This window comes from Canis aureus, chromosome 5 (genome assembly GCF_053574225.1).
Source record: "Canis aureus isolate CA01 chromosome 5, VMU_Caureus_v.1.0, whole genome shotgun sequence".
Classification (NCBI taxonomy): domain Eukaryota; kingdom Metazoa; phylum Chordata; class Mammalia; order Carnivora; family Canidae; genus Canis; species Canis aureus.
Window position 1 is genome coordinate 59,789,798 of NC_135615.1, and position 24,593 is coordinate 59,814,390.

The 24,593-nt window shown below is 51.0% G+C and overlaps 1 protein-coding gene and 1 long non-coding RNA gene across 2 annotated transcripts; one reads left to right on the forward strand and one right to left on the reverse strand.

Annotated features, from left to right (window-relative positions):
* Positions 1-6,027: 6,027 nt before the first annotated feature.
* On the reverse strand, positions 6,028-17,292 carry CX3CL1 (C-X3-C motif chemokine ligand 1). Its single transcript, XM_077898323.1, has 3 exons — positions 17,047-17,292; positions 11,085-11,205; positions 6,028-9,246 (listed from the first exon to the last, which is right to left on the reverse strand). Exons 1-3 carry the CDS (start codon positions 17,114-17,116, stop codon positions 8,124-8,126), a joined length of 1,314 nt encoding a protein of 437 aa, XP_077754449.1. The 5' UTR covers positions 17,117-17,292; the 3' UTR covers positions 6,028-8,123.
* Positions 17,293-17,312: 20 nt separating this feature from the next.
* LOC144314316 (uncharacterized) lies at positions 17,313-23,809 on the forward strand. The gene is made up of 2 exons (XR_013380125.1): positions 17,313-17,911; positions 23,567-23,809. It is a non-coding gene; the product is annotated as an uncharacterized LOC144314316 (long non-coding RNA).
* Positions 23,810-24,593: the final 784 nt, after the last annotated feature.

The following is a 24,593-nucleotide window of genomic DNA, read 5'->3' on the forward strand; positions in this document are numbered from 1 at the left end:
TTGAGACCCTGCCCACCCCGATGAGACCTGGGAGGGTGGTAGAGAGGAGAAGGGAAGACCTGGTAAGACATCTACATGGGCACAATCCCTCACAACTCAGAGACTCCAGGGATCCTGGGGTTGCTTGAAGCCTTGACCCAGCCCAGGCTACTCAGGGTCTTAGCTGAGCCTGGGGAGCCAATTTCATGACTAATATGTGATGGTGGAGGGTCAGAGGGCCTCCAAAGTGACTTGGATTTACAGTTGTCCCCTTTCATTCTCTGAGATCCCTTTGAGGCAATTGAAAAATATATATATATATATATTTTTATATTTTATATATATTTCCCCCCCCAAAAAAATATATATATATGTTATATTTTTTTCCTCAAGAACTGCCCTGAAATGCAGCCCCTGACATAGATGGGTTGCTTTCTCTAAACCGGAAAAGCATGTGGCACAGGCACCAGATCAGAAAGAGCCAATGGGACACAGATGATGGTGAGTGCTGGCCCCTTTTCTCTTTCACTTCTTCCAAAACCTGTGGTAGTGACTGGTCCACGAAGGGGCACAAGACATATACATACTCATCGCCATGGATCTTACAGAAAGCTCGGTGAAACAAGCAGGCACAGCCAGGTCTTGTGAGGGTTATCATGGGTGCAGGTGTAGTAACGTACCCATAGCAGAGAAACTTCGTGAAACCAAGAAGTGAGGAAAGGCCTCCTGGTGGAAGTGACATCTAAGCTGAGGCCAGAGGATGAGTAGGAGCTACCAGAGGAGCAGTGAAAGGGGGGGTTAGTCCAGGCAGGGGAGGAGTCAGTGCAATGGCTCAGAGGTACAGAGAGGAGATTGACTTGAGGATGTTAAAAAAAAAAAAAAGAAAAAGAAAAAAGTGTGGTGGAAGGCATTTTGGTGAGGGAGGGTAACAAGACTGGTCAAACAACATCAAGAGAGACAAGGCTGGAGCCAGTGGGCCGACTGAAATCCTCCAGGAGAACAAAGACACAGAACATGAACTTGGCCCCTACAAGTATGCAAAAGTGCCCAAGTCCTGTGCCCAACAAATCCGGGTTACCTCGGTTGGGCTTTGGGGCTTAGGACATACATGAAAGACTGCTTGATCCGGATCATTGGCAAACAGCTAGTGCTTAATAAGGTGAATATTCTCGCCATTTACTTCCTTGTCTGCTGAAACGATCACCAGCGTACCTGAGCCATTAGAACTCCCCAGCATCAGCATATCTCAGAGAAACTACAAAGCCCTCTTCCCAGCTCCACTCACTGAGAATTCCAGATGAACCTGGAATTGGTTGACAGTTGACCAGCCTGTCTGCAAAGAGGTCAAATGGAGAGTGGCGAGCTACATCATTGGAAGCCTGTTTATCCTGGGTTAAGGGAATGTTTTCAAGCCTGTAACACCATCATGAGGGTATTGACAAGTCATTCCTACTTGTCAAGTAACAACATACTCCTTTTTCCCGATTGCTCTATCATTGAGGACAGGCTAGGTTATGTTGCAATGACAAATAACCTTGAACTTTCCCTGGGCTTAAAACCATAAAGGTTTGTTTCTTCTACAGAGATCAGCAGAGTTTTGTCTTGTTTTTTTTTTTTTTTTTTTTTTTTCCGTAGCTGGAGGTTCTGGAGCCCTCATCACCTGGAGACTTGATGTAGTGAAACAGTGGTCACTTTCTGGAACACTGGAGAGGGGGAACCAGAAGGACTAACATTTCTGAAGTCTCTCATCAGCAATTCAATGTTTGAATCTAGTTAGCCAGACACATTGCTTCCACTCCCAGCTTCCTGGCCAGAACCAGTCATGTGATCCCCATCAGCCCCAGTGGGGCTGGAAGGGGGCAGCCGTTCGTGTGCAGGGGGTAGCAAGCCAGAAATATGCAGGGAGAGTGACTACTCCAGTCTCCAAACTCCCCTTTCTGTCCAAGTCTGAGATTCAGATGTCTTACTAGTCTGGTATCAATTAATTGGGATTCATGAGGGGATTTTTTTGTGGGTTTAGTGTGTGTGTGTGTGTTCAGATTTTATTGTTTTATTTATTTGACAGAGCACAAGCAGGAGCAGTGGCAGACGGAGGGAGAGAGAGAAGCAGGCTCCCCGCTGAGTAGGGAGCCCAATGTGGGACTCGATGGATCCTGGGACCATGACCTGAGACAACGGTGGCCACTCAATGGACTGAGCCACCCAGGTGCCCCAGGCCTCATGAGTTTTGACCTTGCCATGTTCAAAAGCAATTCATAGGAGAACAGTAACATCAACTTGAATAATCTATTATTTTAGGGAAAAAATTATGCAAATTACAAACTATTCTTATCTGCTTAATGGCACCATAACATTTCTTCACCCTACTTGACTGAAAACCAAGAAGACTACATTTTCTTACAGACATATATATTTTTTAAGATTCTATTTATTTGTTAATGAAAAACACAAAGAGAGAGGCAGAGACACAGGCAGAGGGAGAAGCAGGCTCCCCATGGGGAGCCCGATGCAGGACTTGATCCCAGGACCCCTAGATCACGCCCTGAGCTAAAGGCAGATGCTCAACTGCTGAGCCACCCAGGTGTCCCTCCTTACAGATATCTTATAATTCCATAGTCTTGCTTGGGTATCTGATAACAAAAATGAATAGAAATAGGATGTTTCAAGTCCTTTGGAAAACTCTATTGCAGGGATCCCTGAATGGCTCAGCGGGTTTAGCGCCTGCCTTCAGCCTGGGGTGTGATCCTGGAGTCCCAGGATAGGGTCCCACGTCAGGCTCCCTGCATGGAGCCTGCTTCTCCCTCTGCCTGTGTCTCTGCCTCTCTTTCTCTCTGTGTCTCTCATGAATAAATAAATAAAATCTTAAAAAAATAAAAAAAGGAAAGAAAACTCTATTGCATGATCATAGGTTCTATTTACCAAGAGCTCACTGTAGGCAATGGAGAAAACTGAGGCCCAGAGAGGTTAAGCAAGTTGCCCAAAATCACACAAGCAGAAATCTCCATGCTAAAAAAACAAACAAACAAACAAAACAAAACAAAACAAAACAAAAGAAATCTCCATGCTATATTCTGCTCCTGTATTGGGGAAAAAATAAAACAAAACAAAACCAAGATTTCCATTACAAACAATTCTATTCTGTCCTTTGGGGCAAGAGATCCCTTGAATTTAAGAGAAGGACATCTCTCCCACCAGTTTGGTGAGATTAAGGAGATCTGGCATGGGTCCAACCACTGAAGTTTGCAGTCAGTTAAAGTCAGCCTGGCACTAGATCTTGTCTGAAATCCTAACAGCTGAAACATTCTTTATCCAGGAAAGCACATGACTAAGCAGACGTGAATGGGGCACGAGTGGTCCCCTGAGCTCTTGCACACATAAGAAGAGCAGAGCACGTGTACATATAAGCAGCTCCCAGGCGCCTATTATTCAGCCTCACCCTGGAAATTCCCGGCCATTCATTTCTTTGTTTTTCTGCTTGGCCTCACCCATTTGGGGAATGTACAGAGGGCACAGGGGAAGGAGGAGGACAGCAAAGGACAGAAAGTGAGTAGTCTATGGGTAGCTGTGGCCAGCGGGACCTGCAAGCCTTGGTGGGGATGGAGTGGGCTGGCCTGGTGGCAGGGGCAGGGCAAGGGGGGGGGGGCTCTAAAACTTTGGCTAGGTGCCAAATTCCTAATTTGGAGGGCAGTGTAGGGCAAAAGTGGGCAGGCAGGAGAGGAATGGGTAGGGTAGGGGCACGCAGCACCTTGAAGATGCAGACTCCCATCCCCAGAGTCTGGATCCAAGTAGCTCTGAAGTGAGGTGTCTGTGCTTTTAAGAATCCATGGCTCAGGGCACCTGGGTGGCTCAGTGGTTGAGCATCTGCCTTTGCCTCAGATCATAATGGGGGGGAGGACCTGGAATCGAGTCCCACATCGGGCTCCCCACAGGGAGCCTGCTTTTCCCTCTGCCTGTGTCTCTGCTTCCTTCTGTGGCTTTTATGAATAAATAAATAAAATCTTTGAAAAAACAAAAAAAGAAGCCATTGGCTCATACTTTCAGAAATGGTGGCTAAGATTCAAGTGCTGGAGGAAGACCTCAGTTCACATCCCACCTATCTCTATCACTGACATGCTGCTGTGTGACCCTGGGCAAATCACCTTGCACTTTGAGAGCCTTACTTCCCTCACGTGTAAGATGCAGATGTTGTATGCAAAGAATTCAGCGCACTGCCTGGCAGGTGGTGAACACTCAGTAAGCCGTGGCCATTATCTGCCCATGCGGATTGCCGAAGACATCTCCGAGACCCAACAGCCCGATAGGAGATTTCGGAGTCTCCAGCAAACTCTGCCTGAATTTGGGCACCGCCTAGGCTCAAGCATAGCTCTATAAGCAAGGGAACGTGGAACACTCCAGGCCCCTTGGGGAACTGCTCTGGCCTGAGCCCGAATACAGGTTTCTCCCACTCTCCATCCTCTTCTGGAGCATGAGAAATTCTAAACCTTACCAAAGGGTGTGATTAAAAATAAAACAAAGCAGATATTCCATGTTGCTGGAAGGATGGGGCTCAGGGAGAGGCTGGAGGCCTGTGACCTCATCTCTGAGCTCCTCATTAGAGGTGGGAATGGGCAAAAGCAGGAGGAAACGGGTTTGAGAGGACACAGGGAAAGCTGTGGCTCACTGCTAAGGGAAGTACTAGAATTTACGGCTCGCACAGGGGCAGTAAACTCAGATTCCCACAGGAACCTCGAACCACATGTCTATGGGGTTTGGCAGGTAATAAAATGAAGGAGGAAGCCAGCAGGGTATAAGCAAGGTCATGAGCCCATCGTGATCTGTTTTTCCTGGTCCTACTTTTGGTGGAGACTTGGGCTCGGACAAAAATATCCTTGCTCTAAGAAAAACAAGAAAATGGTGATGATAAATGGCACCTGACATGATCACAGGCTCCAAGACCACGAAGGGGTTGAGGGGAGGCTAGAGGACTGTGGGGTTCATCCTGGCCTTGCCCCATCCCAAGAGGCAGCCGCTGCTTGGGTCTCACCCCCTGAAATCCTAGGTGTGACACATCTAGTAGATCCAGACCTTCTGAGCCACCTGGGAAAACATGGAAAAGTGGGTTCCTGAGTGTAATTTCCTTATTTTTAAATGCTGCCTCTGATTTTTAAAAACATGTAGATGTCAAATCTAAGATGCCACTGGCAAAAAATAAAATAAATAAAATTTAAAAACTAAAATAAAATGCCATTGGTGGTAAGACATTCTGATTTAATAAACTACTAGTTTATTAGGTTAATTTAAATTAGTTTAATTTAATAAACTACCAGTAAAGAATACAAGACCTATCATTTAAACTATGACAAGCTATTGATTGTAAGACAAATCCCAATTCCAAAGACATCACAATGTGAAAATAATGTGCATCTTAGAATCCATGAAATACTGTATAATCATAGGCTGGACTTGGCCTGTGGCACCTGGTGCAGTTCCCAACCTGCACAAACGTACCTAACAGCCTTATGATGCCACCCCAGGACACTGGGTGTCTGAGGGACTACTAGGTTTGTGTTTGGGTCATATCTATGAATACCAGAGTCCCTTGAGAAATAATCCCTCTTTGATCTCTATCTGGACCAGCAGTGAGTCAAGGCAGCAAAAAGGAAAATGTGGCCCCATTTGCTCCCATGGGTCATCAGATCACTAATGGTGATACCAAGGCCCCCAAGATGGTGGTTTAGTAGGCATGGAGAAGGGCAGAGGTGACTTCATACGGGATTCTGCTTCCTGCCAGGGATGGGAGCCACTAGGAGAAATCTCACATCTGATTTTATACAGGCTCAGAGAGGTAAAGGCCCAGCCCAATGTCACACAGCTGGGCAGAACAGAGCCAGGCCAGGGGCTCAATCCTCCTCACCCCTGTTCCCAGTGCTGCTTCTGTTGACTGTAAAAGTTCCAGCCGTTCTGCCCTAGGGAGGAGGCTGGACCCAGAGATTCCTGGCCCCTCCCTCGTTCCATTGCCCCTGAGGCTCTGGTTGCTGAGCCTGCCCTAGAAAAAGCTAGTTTATTCCATTCACAAGACTTTTCTATTTTATTAGTAAAATACAAAATGGAACAGACATTGGTGATAGGGTTGGAAAAGCAAAAGGATCAACCAACTCCTTCCGAAGTTCCCCCCAAATTGTCCTTGTCCTGCTGGAGGGAACTAATCAAATCCGTTGGAAGGGTGACTAGCTGCTCCCAGCTACTTTCTCACAAAAGTAGGGGTGGGCCCCATCATGGGTGCCCACCCCTTGAAGGCTCTCCCAGCCTGGAGGAGCCCAAAAAAGTGCATTCAGACCTGCTGTCCACCCTCTGAGCGGTCAGAGTGCAACCCCCCCCCCCCACCCACCCAGCCAGGCCCCAGTATCCCAGGTCATGCCCAGCAGAGGGTGCAGGAGGGCCAGGTGGAACAGCATGGAACAGCATGGCTGCACCCTCCCTGTGGACCAGGGCTGTGTCTGCTTCCCCTGGCCATCCCTCTGCCAAGTAGAGTGTCACCCAGGCTGCCCCTGGGGAGGCTCCCCAGGTGGAAGGCAACGGTCATCCATGGGGACAATCAGAGGAAGGTTGGGAGCTGCCAGCAGGGACCCTGAGGGGTGAGGCCTGTAGCCCCAGCAGCCAAAAAGGGAACCCCTGATTTTGTGCCCACAACTTCCCTCCCCACAGGACGGAGTCTCTTTCAGAGGTAAACACAAAACCTCAGGTTTCAATGGTGGCTTCTGATCTCATGGAAAATGTCCTGGAAATCCCTGACCCTGCCTGTGGTGGGCAGGTGGTGAGGGAAGATCCTAGAATGGGGACAGCAGTGTTTTGAGGGAGCGAGAAAGGTGGAAGGGGAAGCCAGGCCGCAGGAAAGAAACAGGAGATGCTGGGCCCAGGTCCCTGCCAAGGGCATGGGGCTGCTCCCTGCAGCTTCCTACCACCACCCGCCCCCAACCCGGATTCCTTTCCCTGAGCACCTCAGCCTTCCCCGGAGCCTGCAGGACTCCCCTCCTCCTCAGCCTGTCCTGTGTCAGACAAGTCATCTCCACGTCCCTGTGAGCCCGCTGGATGCTGGGAGGGCTGCTCTCAAAGCCAGGCAGGGGTAAGGGGGCCCCTCAAGCACCCCAGCCCAGCCCCACTCAGGGGGCCCGCAGAGCTGACTCCCTCCCAGGGGGCAGGATCTGGGATTTCAGAACACTTCCTGCACCCCTACCCCCACCCTGAATCACAGGACCCCCAATGTGCCAGCCTCCCCGGATGAAGATGGGCTAAGGTGTTCTGTGGTGAGAACTCCCCACATCTAGGAAAAGAAGTCTCTGGATTGGTTAGCGATGTCCATGGGGGGCAGGTTATTGTCATACATCTGCCATGTGTCTTTCCTTCTACAGATGGAAAACCAGAGGTATGGACGTCTTGCTGGGTTGGTGGTGGACCTGGGACCAGAAGCCCAGCCTTCACACCCACAGCCCATGTTCCTTCCACAGGGCTTCAGCTGAGAAGAAAAATAATCAAAGCCACTGGATCACTTCATCTGCCCTCCCCAAAGTGCCTGAGGGCAGAGCCTTCCCGGGAGCAGGCCCAGGGAACACCACACTGGGCTCATGCAGGAAAAGACAGGTCCCAGGCCGGGTGTGGGCCGTGTACAGGGGGCAGGGTGGGGGGTAGAGATAGCACCGCAGGTGGCCGGGGTGACTGGCGACCGCAGTGGGACCAAGAGACACGATGACTGAGGGAGGGGGGCAAAAGGGGCCTGGCCTGAGGCTCACTGGTGAGACGGGGGACCGTGGTACCACATGGGGACGTGAAACCAGACGGGCTGGGTATTTTTCAATAAATAATTGTTCATCGGGTCTGGGACTGTGTCAAAGGGAACCTCTAACCAGCCAGCAGCAGAAGGTTCCTGACTTGGGGACGTTGGAGTGAACTGCAGAGGCCACTACTTCTGTCCCCGAGGGGTCAACAGTGGTCAGGAGTGGCCTCCTGGGCTATGCCCGGGAGCTGGGAGCAGTTGCATGTGGAAGATCCTGCCTCCTTGCTCTGATCATCCCGGCTCAGGTCAGGCCCTTGGGTGAGGGTGGGTATGAGGACGGGGGACCCCAGGCAGCTGTCTGAGTTGAAGAACTGGATGCAGGCAGGTGGGCAGCTCACACGGGCACCAGGACATACGAGTTACTGCCACAGCTCCGGGGGACGTAGCGAAGCCCCTCCACCATGTCCCCTGCCATCTTGCGGGAACAGCCCTGGAGGCTTTGATAGGCAAACATGGCCACACCCAGGCAGAAGAGGAGGCCAAGGAAGGCCAACAGCCCTACTGCCTGCCTCCGGGTAGCTGCCTGGGAGTCGGGGACAGGAGTGATGAGGATACCCAGCCTCTGGGGGTCCACGGTAGCGTGGATGGGCTCCTCAGCCTTGGAGACCCAGCTGCCTGAGGCCACTGGCTCCCTGCTGGGGACACCTGGAGAGGAGACAAGGACTGTGGAGAGATGGGGTGTGTGATCAGGCCCCCTGAAAGCATCCATGTGAGCTGAAAGGGAACTCATCTCCTTGGGCCCTAGAGAATTCTCTGGCGTGGGATTGTCTCCCTTGATCCACACAGGTCGGCCTTCGGGGTCAACCCTGTTCTCTGAGGCTGTGTGTGAAATGGTGGGGGTGGGGGTAGGGGGGGCGTGGGTAGGGGGAGCGTGGGTAGGGAGGGTCTGGGTGGAGGGGGCCTGGGTGGGGGGGGCCTGGGTGGAGGAGGCCTGGGTGGAGGGGGTCTGGGTGGAGGGGGCCTGGGTGGAGGAGGCCTGGGTGGAGGAGGCCTGGGTGGGGAGGGCCTCAGATGCCTTTCCCTCAGTCCAGAGGCCCGACCCAGGTTTGTAGGCAGCAGAACTCTGCTGGGACGTTGTGGCAGTGAGGGTAGCAGCGCTGAAAAACTCAGTTTTCTGGGACCCAGCTGGCGGTCCTCCATCCGGAGCCTTTGAAGTGGAGGGGAACCTGGTCCCCCTGGAATCAGCCACTCCCGTTGACAGCTCTGGGGAAGTTCCCGAGGCCCTCTGTGCCTCCTGGCCACTGTTTTCCTGGGTGGATTTGGGCTCTGTGACCGCAGACCTGTCCATTCCCCTGGTGGCTGGGGTGGTCCTGGGCTCACCCACACCAATTTGCTTCTCGAATGTGCCGCCATTTCGAATTGTAGCTGCAATCTGGTGTTCTAGATGTGCTATGGCTTTCTGAACCCATCTCTCCTTTGGATCAGCACAGAAGATTCTGTTTTGTTTCGTCTTCAAGCTACAAGGAAGGAAAACAGGGACCCAGTGATGCCTAGATGCCATGTGGAGTACGAGCACCGTATAAAAGCTCTGCAGGTGAATAGACCCAGCTGGAATCCTGCTCCCACCACTTATTACCTATTAGCCATGAGCTGTGAGCTGTGAGCTGCGAGCTGATTAGCTCAGGCAGCTTGACTTCTAGAACTTCCGTGTCCTTGCCTGAGAAATAGAGCTAGCATACCTACCCTCTGTAGGGTGACCAGCCTCCCCAGAAGAGCTGGGACTGAGGGGGTCCTTAAGACACAGGGCTGTTGGTGAAAGTCCCAGAAAACTGGGACAAGCTGGTCACCCCACTTCTGTGTTTTTATTTAAAAAAAAAAAAAAAAAGGAAAGAAAAAGAAAATTATGTAAAGCACCTGGCTCTTTAGGATACTCAGAGTAATAGCTGAAAATCATAACAATAATGTCTTCAGCATTAAGGCAGGGGGCTCTGGGCTGTGTCTCCTGATTATGGGGGGCTGTCAACAGATGTTCCCTACTGCCAGGTGTGTGACTGGTGAGCTCAGGGGCGGGGCCTCATTTCTCTGGAAAGAGCTGACTCAAATGTCTTCTTCCACCACTCCCTGGACCTCTACCTCTTAGTGTGTATCCTTAGGCTGAGAGCACACTTAGTGAGCTACAGACACATATATGGGGGATCCCATTAGGACTCCTAGTGCCATCCAAATCTTGACCTTCCTCTGACGCTTGTGTGTATGTGCCTGACTGCCAAGAACACAGTTCAGAGCTGACTGGGGCTCGTGCTCCACACCACTGGGCTAGGCATTTTGCCATTTAAAACTCCCACCCATTCTGAGAGGTGGCTACCATGACCATCCCCATTTTACAGATGAGAAAACCGAGGCTCAGAGAGGTAATGTGCATGTGCATGGCTCTGGCACGCTGGGAAGCCAGAGAAGTGCAGGAAGCAAGCATGACCCTTCAGGTCCCCACAGGGGGGGTGGGACCCAGGGCCACACTCCCCTCCCTAGGGTTTCCCACTTCCTCTTTACCTAGAAAACAGAAGCAAAGGGGGAGTCTGGGAGAAGCAAGCCTCAACAGATGAGAGGAAAGGTCAGGCAGTAGCACCCTTGCCCCTCTTAGCAACTGCATAGTCGGTGGAATGAAGCATGCGACTTCTTTTAGCTGACCCTTCCACTTGGAGAACCTGCCAGCCGCGTCCTGATGCCAGGCCCAAGGGCCAGTCTACAAAAAGGCCTCAAGACTGGGCGACTGGGTGGTACCAAGGAGGGGCCCCAGCAGAGCAAGCAGCCAAGGTGGCCAAGGAGGCGGGGAGTGGCTCTGGTTGACCCCTCCCCAAAGTCTCACAGGGATCCTGTTACTTGGGCTGTCAAGTGTGATAATCTCTGCTTTCCTATTGCAGCAGCTTCCAGGCACCCTGCCAAGCTGCTTACTTGCATCATTCCCCCTCATCCTCCCAACTACTCATTTTGCAGATAAGGAAACGAATGCCCAGGGGGTAGGGCCACCCCACCTGTGAATGTTGAAGCCAGGATTTGCACCCCATCAGTAAGAGTCTGGAGCCTGTGCTCTGAGACCACAACGCTTGACCTCCCCCAAGAAATCCAGCAGGTTTGAGTACCACTAATACACACCGCCCGCGGTGGCAGCTCCAGGCCCCGGGCCTTTCGGGAAGCTGCTCCCAACCTTTACCCTGGGGTGCAGATAACGAGGTGAGCGAAGGGCCGGGAGGCCAGGAGCAGGAGGAGCAATATTTGCTGAGGCCCTTGGCAGGAGCCCAGATGAAGAGAAAGGATGTGGACAGGGATGAGTAGAAGCCAGAAGGCCAGTACGTACATGATGGCAGGCTTCCCGCAGGACTCTTGATTTCGTTGGTAGTGGACCAGTAAGGCCACCGGGATCTCCGAGGTCATCTTGTTGCAGGTGACGTTGCATTTCTTCACACCGAGGTGCTGTCCTGAGCCCACAGAGGTCCCCAATCAGCAGGACTGTCCAGGGGCATCTGGCTTCCCAGTCCCAAGCCAACTCGTGCCGGCCACACCATCCAAGCCGCAGCTGCTACCCTGCACACCCTCGTCTTCAGGGCCCTTGACTTCAGCCGCCCATCCCACCCACCAGGCCACTCAATGCCTCAGTTTCCCCACCTGTACAATAGGGACAATGATAGTATCTACCTCATAGGGATGTTATAAAAAGTAATGAAAAAATGAGTTCTCACTAATGAAGCTCCTATAGCCTGCTAAACATTGAGGGTTTAATTTTTAAAATTAAGTTGGTGGTGGTCGTTGTACACAAGGGAAGACAAGTCTGAGAGTGACAGGGAGCTGCCTGAGGTCACACAGCCAGCAAGTGAGGGAACAGGTTCTCGTGGGCCTCTGGCTCTGTGCACCCCCCACCCTCCCTCTACCCCAGTAAGTCACCTGCTCAACTCTCGCCCCCCGACCCTCCACCCATCACCTACACACCCTATTCCTTCCTTTCAGGCTGATCCATATTCGTGGATTTCCACGACCTCTGAAGCACACCCAGATTCCTGCCCACCACATGTCACATGCCCACCCTATGACACATATGTATGCACACACACATATACCAACAAACAGAATGGCACACACATGCCCCAAACACAAAACCACAGAAAAGTGTTGATATGATCAGGCCCAGGTAACAGATAAAAAGTGTTAAATGTGTAAGTATTAGCCACCTTGCCACCTTCTAAGGAGGCTGGGGGGTGGAGTCCACTGAGTAGGGGATCCTTTGTTCTGCCATGAAGAGCCGTGATGAGTTTGGCAGCAATTGCTGAGGGGAACCAGGGGGCCAGAGTCCCCTGGGCAAGTTAGGGGAGCAGGAGTTAAGGAAGAACAGTAGAGATGGGGGCTGTGCAGGTGGGAGGTGGGCAGAGTGGTATGGCTAGGGGCCTGCCAATGGCATGGAGCTAGGGAGAAACCCCAGGACAGGATGGGGTGACCCAACAGACAGTTGAGAACTCAAATATGTTTTGAAGATTTATTTGTTTGTTTTAGAGAGAGAGAGAGAGAGACAGAGCATGCACATGCACAAGCAGGGGGAGCGGTCAAAGGAGAGGGAGAGAGAATCTCAAGCTGACTCCCTGCTGAGTGTGGAGCCTGATGCAGGGCTTGATGCAGGGCTTGATGCAGGGCTTGAGGTCATGACCCTGAGATCATGACCTGAGCCAAAATCCAGAATCAGACACTTAACTATCCAGGCGCCCGGGAACCCAAATAATTTATATAAATATTTGAAGTTGTTTGTATTGCTTTTTCTCCTTCCTCCTTCCTCTAAAATCTCTGGCAAAAGTTATTCTAGCCTGGTTATCAGCTCAAAGAGGGGTTATTAAAAAAAAAAACAACAAAGAAGAGCTTGAGTTTTAGATCTGGGTCAAGGTCAGATGCAGCAAAAGCAAGACCACAGAGGATTTTGCAAAATTCTAGAGGTCAGGACTTTCAGGGCAGCGGAGTCCAGAGAGGTGAATGATCTTCTCTAGCAGGGCAGGGCCCGGGAGGCCCCAGCTGATCCTTATTGCCATGCACAAGTAGTTACATGGATGCAGATGTGCAAACATGCTCTGCCTTCCCAAATACAGGTGCAAACACACACACACACACACACACACACACTCTCCTTCTAGAATATTCTGCTCCTCACCCATCCCTTCCCCTTAGCCTCAGCCCACCCTGACTGTGGAAGGGTGGTTCAGGGTTTGCAGGGCTGCACTGGCCTGGGCCGTCAAGGGGCAGCATTAGCAACTCCTGGGGTGGGCAGGAAGCACTCCAGTGGCTGGTCCCTGAGTTACAGGCTGCCTTTTCTCTCTGAGGAACCAGGATGTGAAAGTTACCTTGCTGCCTGAACACCTGGCTTCTCCAACACCCCCTCCCCCACCCACCCCAGGGGACTTTGGAATGACTCAGCTGCATACTCCCCAGGCCCTGCTGAATAGAGCCAGGAAGCAGCTCCGTGCATTGGCCTGGCAGGTGTCTTCCTGAGGAAGCTCCCCAAAACAGTGCCCTTAGGTCACTTGGAGCCAGGGGAAGGCTGCCATTGGGCAGGAGGGTGATGCTAGGTATTGGTCAGTCTGCTCTCTTGACCCTATATCCCAGGGTGGAGAAGACCACTGCTTACTTCCAGGGCTTTACAGAGTCACAAAGCAGCCTTTTCCCCGTTGTCCCCACCCTCTACCACAGTGTCTGCATGCCCTTGGCCAGGCTCTGTTCTTGGTTTCACATGGGAATGGCTGTGTAACCAACTTGAGGGGGGTCTTCTTGTCAGAAGTTTTCTCTTCTGCAATTGGAGATAGTGCCTCCAGCCAGCCAGCCATTTACTGCCACATGAGTTTCAGAAGGCAGGGACCTTGTCAGTTTCAGTGTCACAGTGCTTGCCAGCACAAAGTGGATACTCAACCAATATTCATTAAATGTCTCATTCTACTTATTCCTTCACCTATCTCTCTATCTGCCCATCCATCCATCCGTCTATCTACCCACTTCCTCATTCAGCCAACATCTGTTTGAATTACTTTTGAGTATCTATAAAGATCCAGGTACTCTTATCCTTAACCCTGAGCTTTTTCTCCCATTGGTACTGGTGCTGAGCTTAGAGAGTACATCCCAATAAACACCATCAGCTTGCAGCATTTACTCAGTCAACCAAAAAACACTGACATTCCCTCTTCCCTGTGCTGAGTGCTGTAAGGCATAGTGGGATGGAGGCCTGTCTCTGCCCTCACAAGGTCTCAGCCTGAAGGGCACCCAAGACAGGCCCACAAAGTGCCAGAGCTTAGCTTAAGTGAGCACCTACTGTGTACTGCTTAGCACACGCACACCTGTTCTCATTAATTCCCAAGATCTCTGCAAAGGGAGTATTATTACCCCCATTTTATTGATGCAGAAGCTGAAAATCAGAGAGGTTAAATGACTTGCTCAAAGCCACACAGCTGCTTAGTGGCAGATCTTATTTTCCTCCCCAGCGTCTAGACATCTCGCTGTTCTAAATAGACTTAAACACCAGGCAGAAACACCATGTTCCAGAATATACCCCCAAACGTGCCGAGATTTGCACAAGGGAGAGACCACCTCCCACTGCAAGTAATCAAGGGAGGCTTCTTGGAGGAGGTATCCTTTAGGCTGGACCTCAAGGACTGCTAAGAGGCTTACAGACAGGAAAAGGCAAGAATGTTCTGGGTCTCTCTCTTGGCAAGGTGATAGAGATCTTGAGCCATTGTTCAGGTATGTGTGCTGGACAAGTCACTTAGGCTCTCTAAGCCTCAGTTCCCTTACCTGTAAAATGGACATAATAATGTCTATTTCACAGGGTGGTTGTGAGAATAAAGATGTTTAAACATCTGGACCCTTATAGTAGGGTTTACTTGACAGTAACACCATTGATGTTTTGGACCAGGTAATTCTTTGTCGTGGAACTGTCTTGTGCCTGTAGGACGTCTGCCATCATACCCGGCCTCTACCCACTAAATTTCTGAGCATCCCCCAACCCAAAATGTTGGGACATCTGTAATAACAAAAATGTCTCCAGAAATTGCCAAATGCCCCCTGGGAGGTCAAATCACCTATTGAGAACCACTGCGTTAGAGATACCCACACCTTCCTCAATGTCCCTTTCTCCAAGAGCCTTCTCTGACCCCTACTTAAAATTTCAACACCTCCCCCTGCAACCCCTAGTCTCCATATACTTTTTAAAAATCTCAGCCTATTTTTGTAACAGACTAAACCGTTTACTAATTTATTTTTTGTATCATCTTGTCTTCCCCAGTTGGTGTTCGGCACTCCGAGGTCTGGAATCTTTGGCAGCTTTATTCATTGATGTGGCCTCAGCACCTACAACAGTGCCTGGCACATTGTTGATGTCCAACAAATATTTGTTCAGTGAATGAGCAAAATGCACAAAGAAGCACTTTGTGACATTAAAATTGTAACCAATGAAGAAATAGAGGAATTTTTATTTAAATTCCACAGGGGCCTGGATCTGATGCTCTGAATTTATCCTCCCCTGCCTTCCCCATCCGCCTCCACAGCTAATCAGGAGGCAGACTACAGCAGCTTAAAACAGATTTTTTTTTTTTCCCTCTTTCTTGCTGGGGCTTGAGTAGGAGTGAATGCGTCAGTGCTCGGGGAGAAAATTCTCTGCTCTGACTTGTATCTGCAGGTTTGTTATATAAAGCAGAGGAGCCTCACGCCTGACACAGCCCCGCAAGCCCACATTTGGGGACTGACCTAGCTGTCCTGCGCCAGCTCGAACAGCAGCCACCGCACCGGAACCCCAGAACCCCTTGGGGGACTCTCCGACTTCAGGACTCTCTCTAGTCCTGCAGGGGCTCCCGGGAGGTCTCTCAGAGCCACAGACCACAGTGTGGGTGAGGACCTCCAAGGTGGGCCTGGCCAAATGCCAGGAGGAAGGGGTAAAACTGAAGCTCACAGAGGTTGAAATAGTGTGAGTGTCTTCCAGCAAAGTCAGTGACCAAGATTAGGGCAGAAACCTGATTAAAGTCTCAGGTCCCCCCTCCATCCCCCTTGCACCCACTGCCAGGTATAAGTAATCTTCCTCCTCCCACTGCCAAAACGCTCTCATAGGCTTTGAAGCCCCTTCTCATCAGAGGCAATAGCTATATTTAAAGGTACAGTAGCTGAGCCCAAAGAAGGCAAGACCCCATTCTGGGTCATGGCTATGGCAAAGCCACCTCCATCTGTGTTTTCTAGTGCTCACTACCTCTAAACACCCCTGGCCTCAGGGTTTAAGGCCAGAAAGCAAGAGATCAGCAGCCCCTGGCTTCTGCTACACCCCCACACCTGCTCCCTGGCCTGCTGGTTGGTTTCCCCCACATAGAGGGATTTGAAAGGCAAGGCAGTGTGTTCATTGGAGTGTCCTGGAAGCTTGAGACCTTTTTCATTCTCCCAGGCTTGCTGTGTGCCCCAAGGCAGGCTCCTAGCCTCTCGAAGCCTCAACCTGCCAGATAATGTGGCTCAAAGAGTTCTCAGAGGCCATGTGGCCCACAGAGGTGGTAAGCATGCAGCCATGCTCCCTCCTGCCCTACTTGCTGGCTACGCATTCTCAGGCCAGTTTCTAAACCTCCCTGGGCCTCCATCGTGATCACGTCGCTGGTATGACTGCATCCTGCCCTACCAGGTCCCGGCTCCAGGGAGCAGGTACCTGGACGTGAAAGCAGTTTCTACACTGTGCTTGGAGGAGGAGGACGGTGGCATGGTCGAGACACAGGCAGAGGGATGGGCGCTACAGACGAGAGCAGCAGCAACAAACCCAATCTGTGATCTGCAATGACCTTGGTCTCTACTGGTCCTGGGCCCCCTACTCAAAACCGGGGCTGGGAGAAAATCCTGTGACTTGAGACTCAGGAGTCTGGAGCTTCGGGTTACACATGAACCCCGGGGAGGGAGACCCAGCCCACTGTCAGCCAGGGCTTCCCACCCCAGTGCCCAGGGGGAACCTCCTCAAGCTCCCTGTCCCCCCCCCCAACACCCCCTTTGTGCCTGGCTCCCTCGTGCCACCCGCACCACATCTCTGCACCGCCAAGCAGTAGCCACCTCGCTCACTGGGCCAGGCGGCCAGGCTCCGGAGACCGGCAATCTTCTAGCGGCAGGGGCAGCCCCGAATCTGGGGTCAGGGAGGAGCCCGCCCCCCACCTTTGGAAGGAGCTGCTGTGGACCTTACCCAGTGGGGGCGGCCCCCCCATATCAGGCCTGAAGGGCAGAAGGGGGCCGGGGCGCCCCTACCTAGCTGCTGCAGGAGGCCACCCCACCACCCCACTCACCGGCCAGCAGCGCGGTCAGATGGCAGAGGGCAGCCAAGCGGAGCAGCCACGAGAGAGGTGGAGGAGCCATGGCTGGGGGCGCCCGGCTCACGCGGTCCCCTCGCTGTCCCCTCGCCGCCGGAGCTCCGTCGCTTTTATGATGGCTTTTTATAATGGGGCTTGCTGCCTCTGCCTCCGCCTCCAGCCCCGCAGCAGGCGGGCGGTGGGAGGGGAGAGGAAGGGAGCCCGAGTGCAGGCTGGATTCCTCGGGATGTTGCCAAGGAACCGGCGGCGGGCCGGGCGGGGGCGGGGCGGCTGGGCCCAGCCCCAGGCCTTCACCCCCCTTCTCTCCGGCCTGTGCCCCCGCTACCTACCCCCGAGCTGGCACCTGGCCCAGCCCTAAGTGGGCAGCACAGGGTAGAGAGTGTGGCTGCCAGCAAGCCAGGAGGGACTCGGGGCCCTAGGGCCTGGGAGAGGTATCTCTCCCACATCATGAAGGACCCCCAGCCTTTCCCCCTTGAAGCCCCAGGTCCTGGGGGGCCTCATTCACCAGTGTATCCCCGAGCTCAGCATGGAGCCTGCCAAACAGTGAGGGCTCAAGTCCAGTCAATGTTTGCTGAAAGAATGATCCAGCCCAATTTCACAGCGACAGATAGGGACACTGAGGCCCAGAGAGGGGGTGGGGTCATCTCAGGTCATTCAGAGCACTAGGTTTAGGGGACAGACTGACTAGATGCACCCAGGGGCGGGTAACAGTTTATGATGCAGAAAAGAGCCCAGGCGCCCCTGCCTCCAGCTCCTCTACCTCTCCTTTCCTCCTGCACACCCACTGCCATCCTCGGCTCTGGCCCCTGCAAGGAATGTCGTGGCTGCTGGCCTCTTCCGGGTAACTTGGTGCCTCTCGACTTGTCCTTGACTCCACAGGGGCCCTGGGGAAGTCCTGCCTCTCTTGGGGGCCCCAGTCCTCCCTCTGCACAGGAGAGAAGTGGGCTCACCCACTGGGGAGGGAGCTTCACAGCTCTGACTTCTCAGCTTTTCTCCATTACCGGTGGGCCAGCAGGACCAGGCAGGACCAGCCTGCGCCCACCAGACAGGTGGAAATGCTTGCAGGTGTCACTACAGCACAGTCTGCTTTAATGGCAGCCTTCCGTGAAGACAATGGCCACAATGCCTGAGACTCCAAGAGTCTAGCAGTCGCCTAGCCCAGCCTGGTGCCAGGAGTTAACCATGAACCCACCACTCCCATCTAGGTGTCTCTGGCTACCAGCCAGCCGGAAACCAATGTGTCTGTGAGCCACTGCCCCGGGCTATGGAACCAATTGGTTTAGTCTGGGCTGGGCAGAAAGGTCTCAGCTCCTAAGGCCAGAGGTCCACTCTCTCACCCAGCACAGTAAGACTGCTGGGGTGTGCAGGTGAGGGGCTGGACACTCCTTCTCAATGGAGAGGAGCACTGGTGGCATGGGCCAATTGCCCTCAGTCTCCGAGAATCTGTCCCAGCCCATGAAGATATAAAGCAAGAGACCTTCACATTTCTATTGTCCAGTTCCTGGTCTTTTTTTTTTTTTTTTTTTTTAAGAATTTATTTATTTATTCATCAGAGACGCAGAGAGAGAGGCAGAGACACAGGCAGAGGGAGAAGCAGGCTCCACGCAGGGAGCCCGATGCAGGACTTGACCCCAGGACCCTGGGGATCATGACCTGAGCCAAAGGCCGACTCTCACCCACTGAGCCCCCCAGGGGTCCCCAGCCCCTCATCTTATAGCTGGGAAAACTGAAGTCCAGGGAGGGACAGGATGTGATAAGAACTGAAGTCCAAGGTTCTTTCTGCTCTGCCCATGGAGGTAGGAGCTGATGAAGAAGAGGGCAAGAGGGAAGGAGAGAAAGAAGAGAGGGAGTAAGGAAAGGGCTGCAGGAAAGGGAGGGATGAAGGGAAGAGAAGGTGAAAGAGGCCAGGGGCAAGTCCTGGGAAGCCCCACCCTCATAAACGACAAAAGCCAGGCTGGGCCAGGGATTTGGAGGGTTAAAACCCTTGCTCCCCTGGCCCCAGACTTTGTTCCAAAGAAATCTTTAGAAAGCAAAGGTTTTGGAATCAGATGGTCCTGGCTCTGGCACTCCTTTGTGATCTTGAGCAGCTTCCCTACCTGTCTGAGTTCACACTCTGAGACAGGCTCTGTTTTAAGCCCTTTGTATGATTAACTGAGGCCACCGAGACCCGACCTGTAACCAAAACACCACTATCACGGTCCATTTTATGGATGAGGAAACTAAGGAATGCATGAAGTAAGTAATTTTCTGAGGATCACCAGCCAAGAAGCGGGGGAACCTGGCTTTGCCCCAGCCCATTGGCCTTGGAGTCTGAGCTCATGACCACAAGGCTACACCACCTCCCTTCATCCCCACCATGAGGACAGTTGAGAACTAAGTGAGTTTATGCCCATATGGTGTCAAAACGTAAAGTACAACTGTGCTCTTCCTTGTTCAGCCCTTGGGGACATCCCCTACCCCCTTCTGGCCCACCTCCTCCCCCCACAAAGTTGGAGTGGTCAGCCCCACCTAGCTTATCAAGGTGTTAAGGACTGAGTTTAGATGATTCATTTTGGACACAGTAACTTGGCTTTCGGGTCAGCCAAGGCCTAGAGCCAAATGTGACTCCACCACTTAGGAGAAGGATCACCTTTGGCAAGTCACTTAACCTCTCTGAGCCTCAGCTTCCCCATCTGTAGAATGGGATGCTAATAGCCACTTCATCCACTCATTCACTTGGGGGGAGGGTCCATAAAACTGATGACTTTCACAGTGCCTGGCATGCAGAACCCCTTAGTGTTTGCTGTTAAGCCCTGGTATGTGCCTGGCACCATGGTTGAGACCGGAGACTCAATGGCAAATACAACGGGTTCTTGCTCCAAGGAGCTCCAGCTCAACAGGAGAGAGCAGTCCTACCAGAGACTCGAAGGCTGTGGGTCTAGAAGAGGGACAGAGGCCTTTATTCTTGTCCAGAAATCAAGGTAACCAGGAGTGAAAGATGATGTTTTGATCAGAAGATGGGCAGAATTTTGCTTTCTTTCTTTTACACTATTATTTCAGAAATTCCAAACAGAGGCAATTGGGTGGTTCAGTTGCTGAAGCATCCGACTCTTGATTTGGGCTCAGGTCATGATCTCAGGGTCCTGGGATCAAAACCCATGTCGGGCTCTGTGCTGGGTGTGGAACCTGCTTGAGATTCTCTCTCTCTCTCTCTCTCTCTCTCTCTCTCTCCCCCCCCCAACTCTGCCCCTCCCGCCTCCCTGCTCATGCACGTGCCCTCTCTCAAAAAAAAAAAAAAAAAAAAAAACCTAAAAAATTAAAATAGGGCAGCCAGGGTGGCTAGCGATTTAGCGCCGCCTTCAGCCTAGGGTGTGATCCTGGAGTCCCGGGATCGAGTCCCACATCAGGCTCCCCGCATGGAGCCTGCTTCTCCCTCTGCCTGTATCTCTGCCTCTCTCTCTCTGTGTGTCTCTTATGAATAAATAAATAAATAAATAAATAAATAAATAAATAAATAATAATAAAATAAAATCTTTTAAAAAATTAAAATAAACTTTAAAAAATTATAAACAATAATTCTAATTATTAGAATGAATGAATGGAATGGAGCAAAGACCTTTCCTTTCTCTGGCACTTAAATTCAATGATTAGTATTTTCCCCTATTTGCTTTGTTCTGTTTTTTGTTTTTGTTTTTGTTTTTGCCAAGCCATTTCAAAGCAAATCGCCCCTAAAGCCTTCAGCATGCATCTTCATAATCTAAAGATACACTGTCGGGGCACCTGGGTGACACAGTGGTTGAGCAGCTGCCTTTGACTCAGGGCATGGTCCCAGGGTCCTGGGATCGAGTCCCGCGCTGAGCTCCCCACAGGGAGCCTGCTTCTCCCTCTGCCTGTGTCTCTGCCTCTCTCTGTGTGTCTCTCATGAATAAATAAGATCTTTAAAAAAATAAAGACACACTGTCTTACATAAATAGACTAACAAAATTGGGGTACCTGGGTGGCTCGATGGTTGAGCGTCTGCCTTTGGCTCAGGGCGTGATCCCAGGGTCTTGAGATCAAGTCCCACGTCGGGCTCCCTGCATGGAGCCTGTTTCTCCCTCTGCCTCTTTTGCTGTGTCTCTCATGAATAAATAAATAAAATCCTTAAAATACATGTATACTAACAAAATTAAGAATCACTCCTATATGTTGTGTAATATTCAGTTAATAATCAAATTTCTCCATTGTCCCCAAGATGTATTTTATAGGTTCACCATCCTTCTTTCATTCTTTCTCTGTCTCTTCCTCCTTCCTTTCTTTCCCTCCTTTTCTCTTACTTTTATTTTTTGAACCAGGATCTTATCTAGGTTTATGCCTCGCAGATGACATTTCCTTTCAGTCTACAACAGACCTCCTGCTCATTTCTCATGGCATTGCCTTTCTGAAGAGTTTCAAGACTGTTGCCACTGTCCATTCTTAATTTATCTAAGTGGTTTCCTTGTGATGCCATATAATTCATTCTCTGAACCCATGCTCTTCCTATAAACCAGACTTAGATCCACAGACTTGATTAAATCCTGGCTACATATTCTTGGCAAGAATCTGGTGCGAGTAATATTCTGTACTTCACCTTGCATGGCAGACAGGTTGTTGTGCTGTTCGTGTTGTGTTGATGGGCAGCCAACCCTACCTCTCTTGCTGGAGAAATGTTAACACCTCTATGATTTGTAAGTAACCTGCCCTGTGCAGATGGGCAGGATTTTGATATATTGTTCCAGGCAAAGGGAAAAACCTAACCAAGGTAAAGAGGGAATTGGGGACTGGTCTGAGGCCTTTGGCTTTGAGGAAGAAGTGGGCAGGGAGGCTGCCGTTGGATGCGTGGAAACTAGAGTGAAGAATGAGAGTCCTGTATGGGAGCAGAGGGGAGCTGGGGAGGTTCTGAGCTGAGGAATAACTAGAGCAACAATCAGAACAGCACAGGGCAGCAAGAGAAAGGGTTTCCTTGGGGATTGGTGGAGAGGAGGGGTCAGGGCATCCCTGCCCATGCCTTCCTGGGGCCATCTTCGAGCCTCCCTCGGTGCCCCAGGGAGCAGGAACTCCCCTGGGCCCCAAAGCAGAACGGAAACTGTTGTAGGGAGCAGGGCGGGGAGCCAGGGGCACTCCTGTGAGACCCCAGTATGGTAGGAGGGACAGGGTGGCCAGTGAGGTAGCCACCTCCAGGGCCCCTGGGGAACAGTGCTGCCTTCTTCTTCCTCATCTCACCCCACTTCTTTTAGTCTATAAAAAGAGCTGCTCACAGGCACTTGGCCCTTCCCCTGTTTGTGCACCTGCCTGGCCACACCTTCTTTTATACTGTGATGAAATATCCATATCCTCAAATATACCTTTTTAACCATTTCCAACTGTTCAGTTCAGTGACATTAAGTACATTCACAGCATCATGCAACCATCACCACCATCCATTTTTAGAACTTTATTATCTTGCAAAACTGAAACATGGGACCCATCAAACAATAACTCCCTCTTCCTCCTCCCATCCTAACCCCTGGAAGACACCAGTCTACTCTGTCTCTATAAGTTTCACTACTGTAGGAATCCTACAGTATTTGTCTGTGACTGGCTTATTTCATTTATCATAATGTCCTCAAGGTTCATCCAGGTTGTAGCAGGTGTCAGCATTTCCTTCCTTTTTATGGCTGAATAATATTCCATTGTGTGGGTATTCCATGTTTTGCTTCTCCATTCACCAGACATTTGGGTTGTTTCCGCCTTTTGGTTATTGTGGGGAATGCGGCTATGAACACAAATGTACAAATATCTCTTCAAGTCCCTGCTTTCAATTCTTTTGCATATATCCCCAGTAGTAAGATGCCTGGATCATACGGTAATTCCACATTTAATTTTTTGAGGAACCACCATACTATTTTCCACAGTGACTGCTCCATTTTATACTCTCACCAACGATGCACAGGGGTTTCAATTTCTCCACACGCTCACTAATCTTGTTCATCTTTTCTTTTTTTAAGATTTTATTTTTAAGTAATCTCTACACCTCACATGGGACTTGAACTTACAGCTAAGATCAAGAGTCATGCTCCATTGTTTGTCTTTTTTTTTTAAGATTTTATTTTTATTTATTTATTTGACAGAAAGAGCGCAAGAAGGGGGAATGGCAGGCAGAGGCAGAGAGAGAAGCAGGCTCCCTGCCATGCAAGGAGCCCAATGCAGGACTATGACCTGAGCCAAACGCAGACCCTTAACCTACTGAGCCACCCAGGTGCCCTGTTGTCTTTTTTATAACAATCTTCCTGATGGTTGAGAAATGGTATCACATTGTGGTTTTGATTTGCATTTTCCTGGTGATTAGTGATGTTGGGCATCTTTGCATGTGCTTGTTGACCATTTGAATATCTTCTTTGGAGAAATATATATTCAAGCCTTTGCCCCTTTTGTTATTAGGCTGTCTGTACCTTCTTATCTCACTGGATTCTCACTACCTCATACACTGATATCTGCTTTTATTGCTCTCTGTTCACAGAGGGAGAAATTGAGGCTCATAGACACCAAGCAACTTGCTCCAGACACCCAGTCAGTGAGAGTTCTGTGACTGAATCCACGACATATGCCCTTCTCGATACTTCTTCCTGCCTCTTGGTGTCTGAAGCTATTGCCCTGGAAATCCCACTGTGAGAGCCAGATCTGAACAGGAGCAAAGGTCACTTGTGCCAAGATGTCTATGGAGCGATATTTAAACTGGCATAATAAAGATGTCCCAAGGACAGAGGAGTCCTTTTTTGTTGTTTTGACAGAATGAACTATGTCTAGAACGCTAGGAAAGCGGGCCCATTTGAGAGTCCAGAGAAGTTCGCACCACATGAACTAGATGCTCTCCATACCCACTCCCTCTTTCTCCCAGACACACAGCTTGGCTGTACTTCCCGGCATCCCCTGTGGTCAGGGTGGCCATGTGACTGAGTTCTGCCAACGGCAGGAGGACCTAAGCCAGGAGCCCCACTTCCTGGCCTAGCTCCATTCTGTTTTTTTTTTTTTAAGATTTTATTTATTTATTCATGAGAGGCAGAGACACAGGCAGAGGGAGAAGCAGGCTCCATGCAGGGAGCCTGACGTGGGACTCGATCCCGGGTCTCCAGGATCACACCCTTGGCTGAAGGCGGCGCTAAACCGCTGAGCCACCCAGGGATCCCCCTGGCTCCATTCTCTTTCCCCATGTGCAGGATGATGGAGAGGAGTCCAGGCCCTGGGGGACAGTGAGGCCATGAGAAGGAAGGAGACTGGGTCCCTGAATGACCACAGACCAGGATCAGATGTCACTTGAGAAGAAAAAGCTTGTGTGGAATTAAACCACAGATTTTGGAGTTGTTTGCTGCAGGAAGCAGCCTTTCCTGACTAATACGCCCTCCTCCTCCTCCTCTGTGTTGACACTTAAAAGGGGAAAGGTTGAGGCTTGGTTGTTGAATCACTGAATGGAGGAGTGAACATTCTGCCTAAAACTCTAGAGGACTGAATGAGTGATTTCATCAGGTCCTCCTGACAAGAGGTTTGTC

What these genes read in the sequence shown, in the direction of transcription:
- CX3CL1 (XM_077898323.1), bottom strand. Translation starts at nt 17,116, where the DNA reads ATGGCTCCTCCACCTCTCTCGTGGCTGCTCCGCTTGGCTGCCCTCTGC. An exon ending in TCTGACCGCGCTGCTGGCCG is followed by an intron (nt 11,206 to 17,046) that starts GTGAGTGGGGTG and finishes CTGTGGGCTCAG; the next exon opens with GACAGCACCTCGGTGTGAAG. An exon ending in TGCGGGAAGCCTGCCATCAT is followed by an intron (nt 9,247 to 11,084) that starts GTACGTACTGGC and finishes CCTTCCTTGTAG; the next exon opens with CTTGAAGACGAAACAAAACA.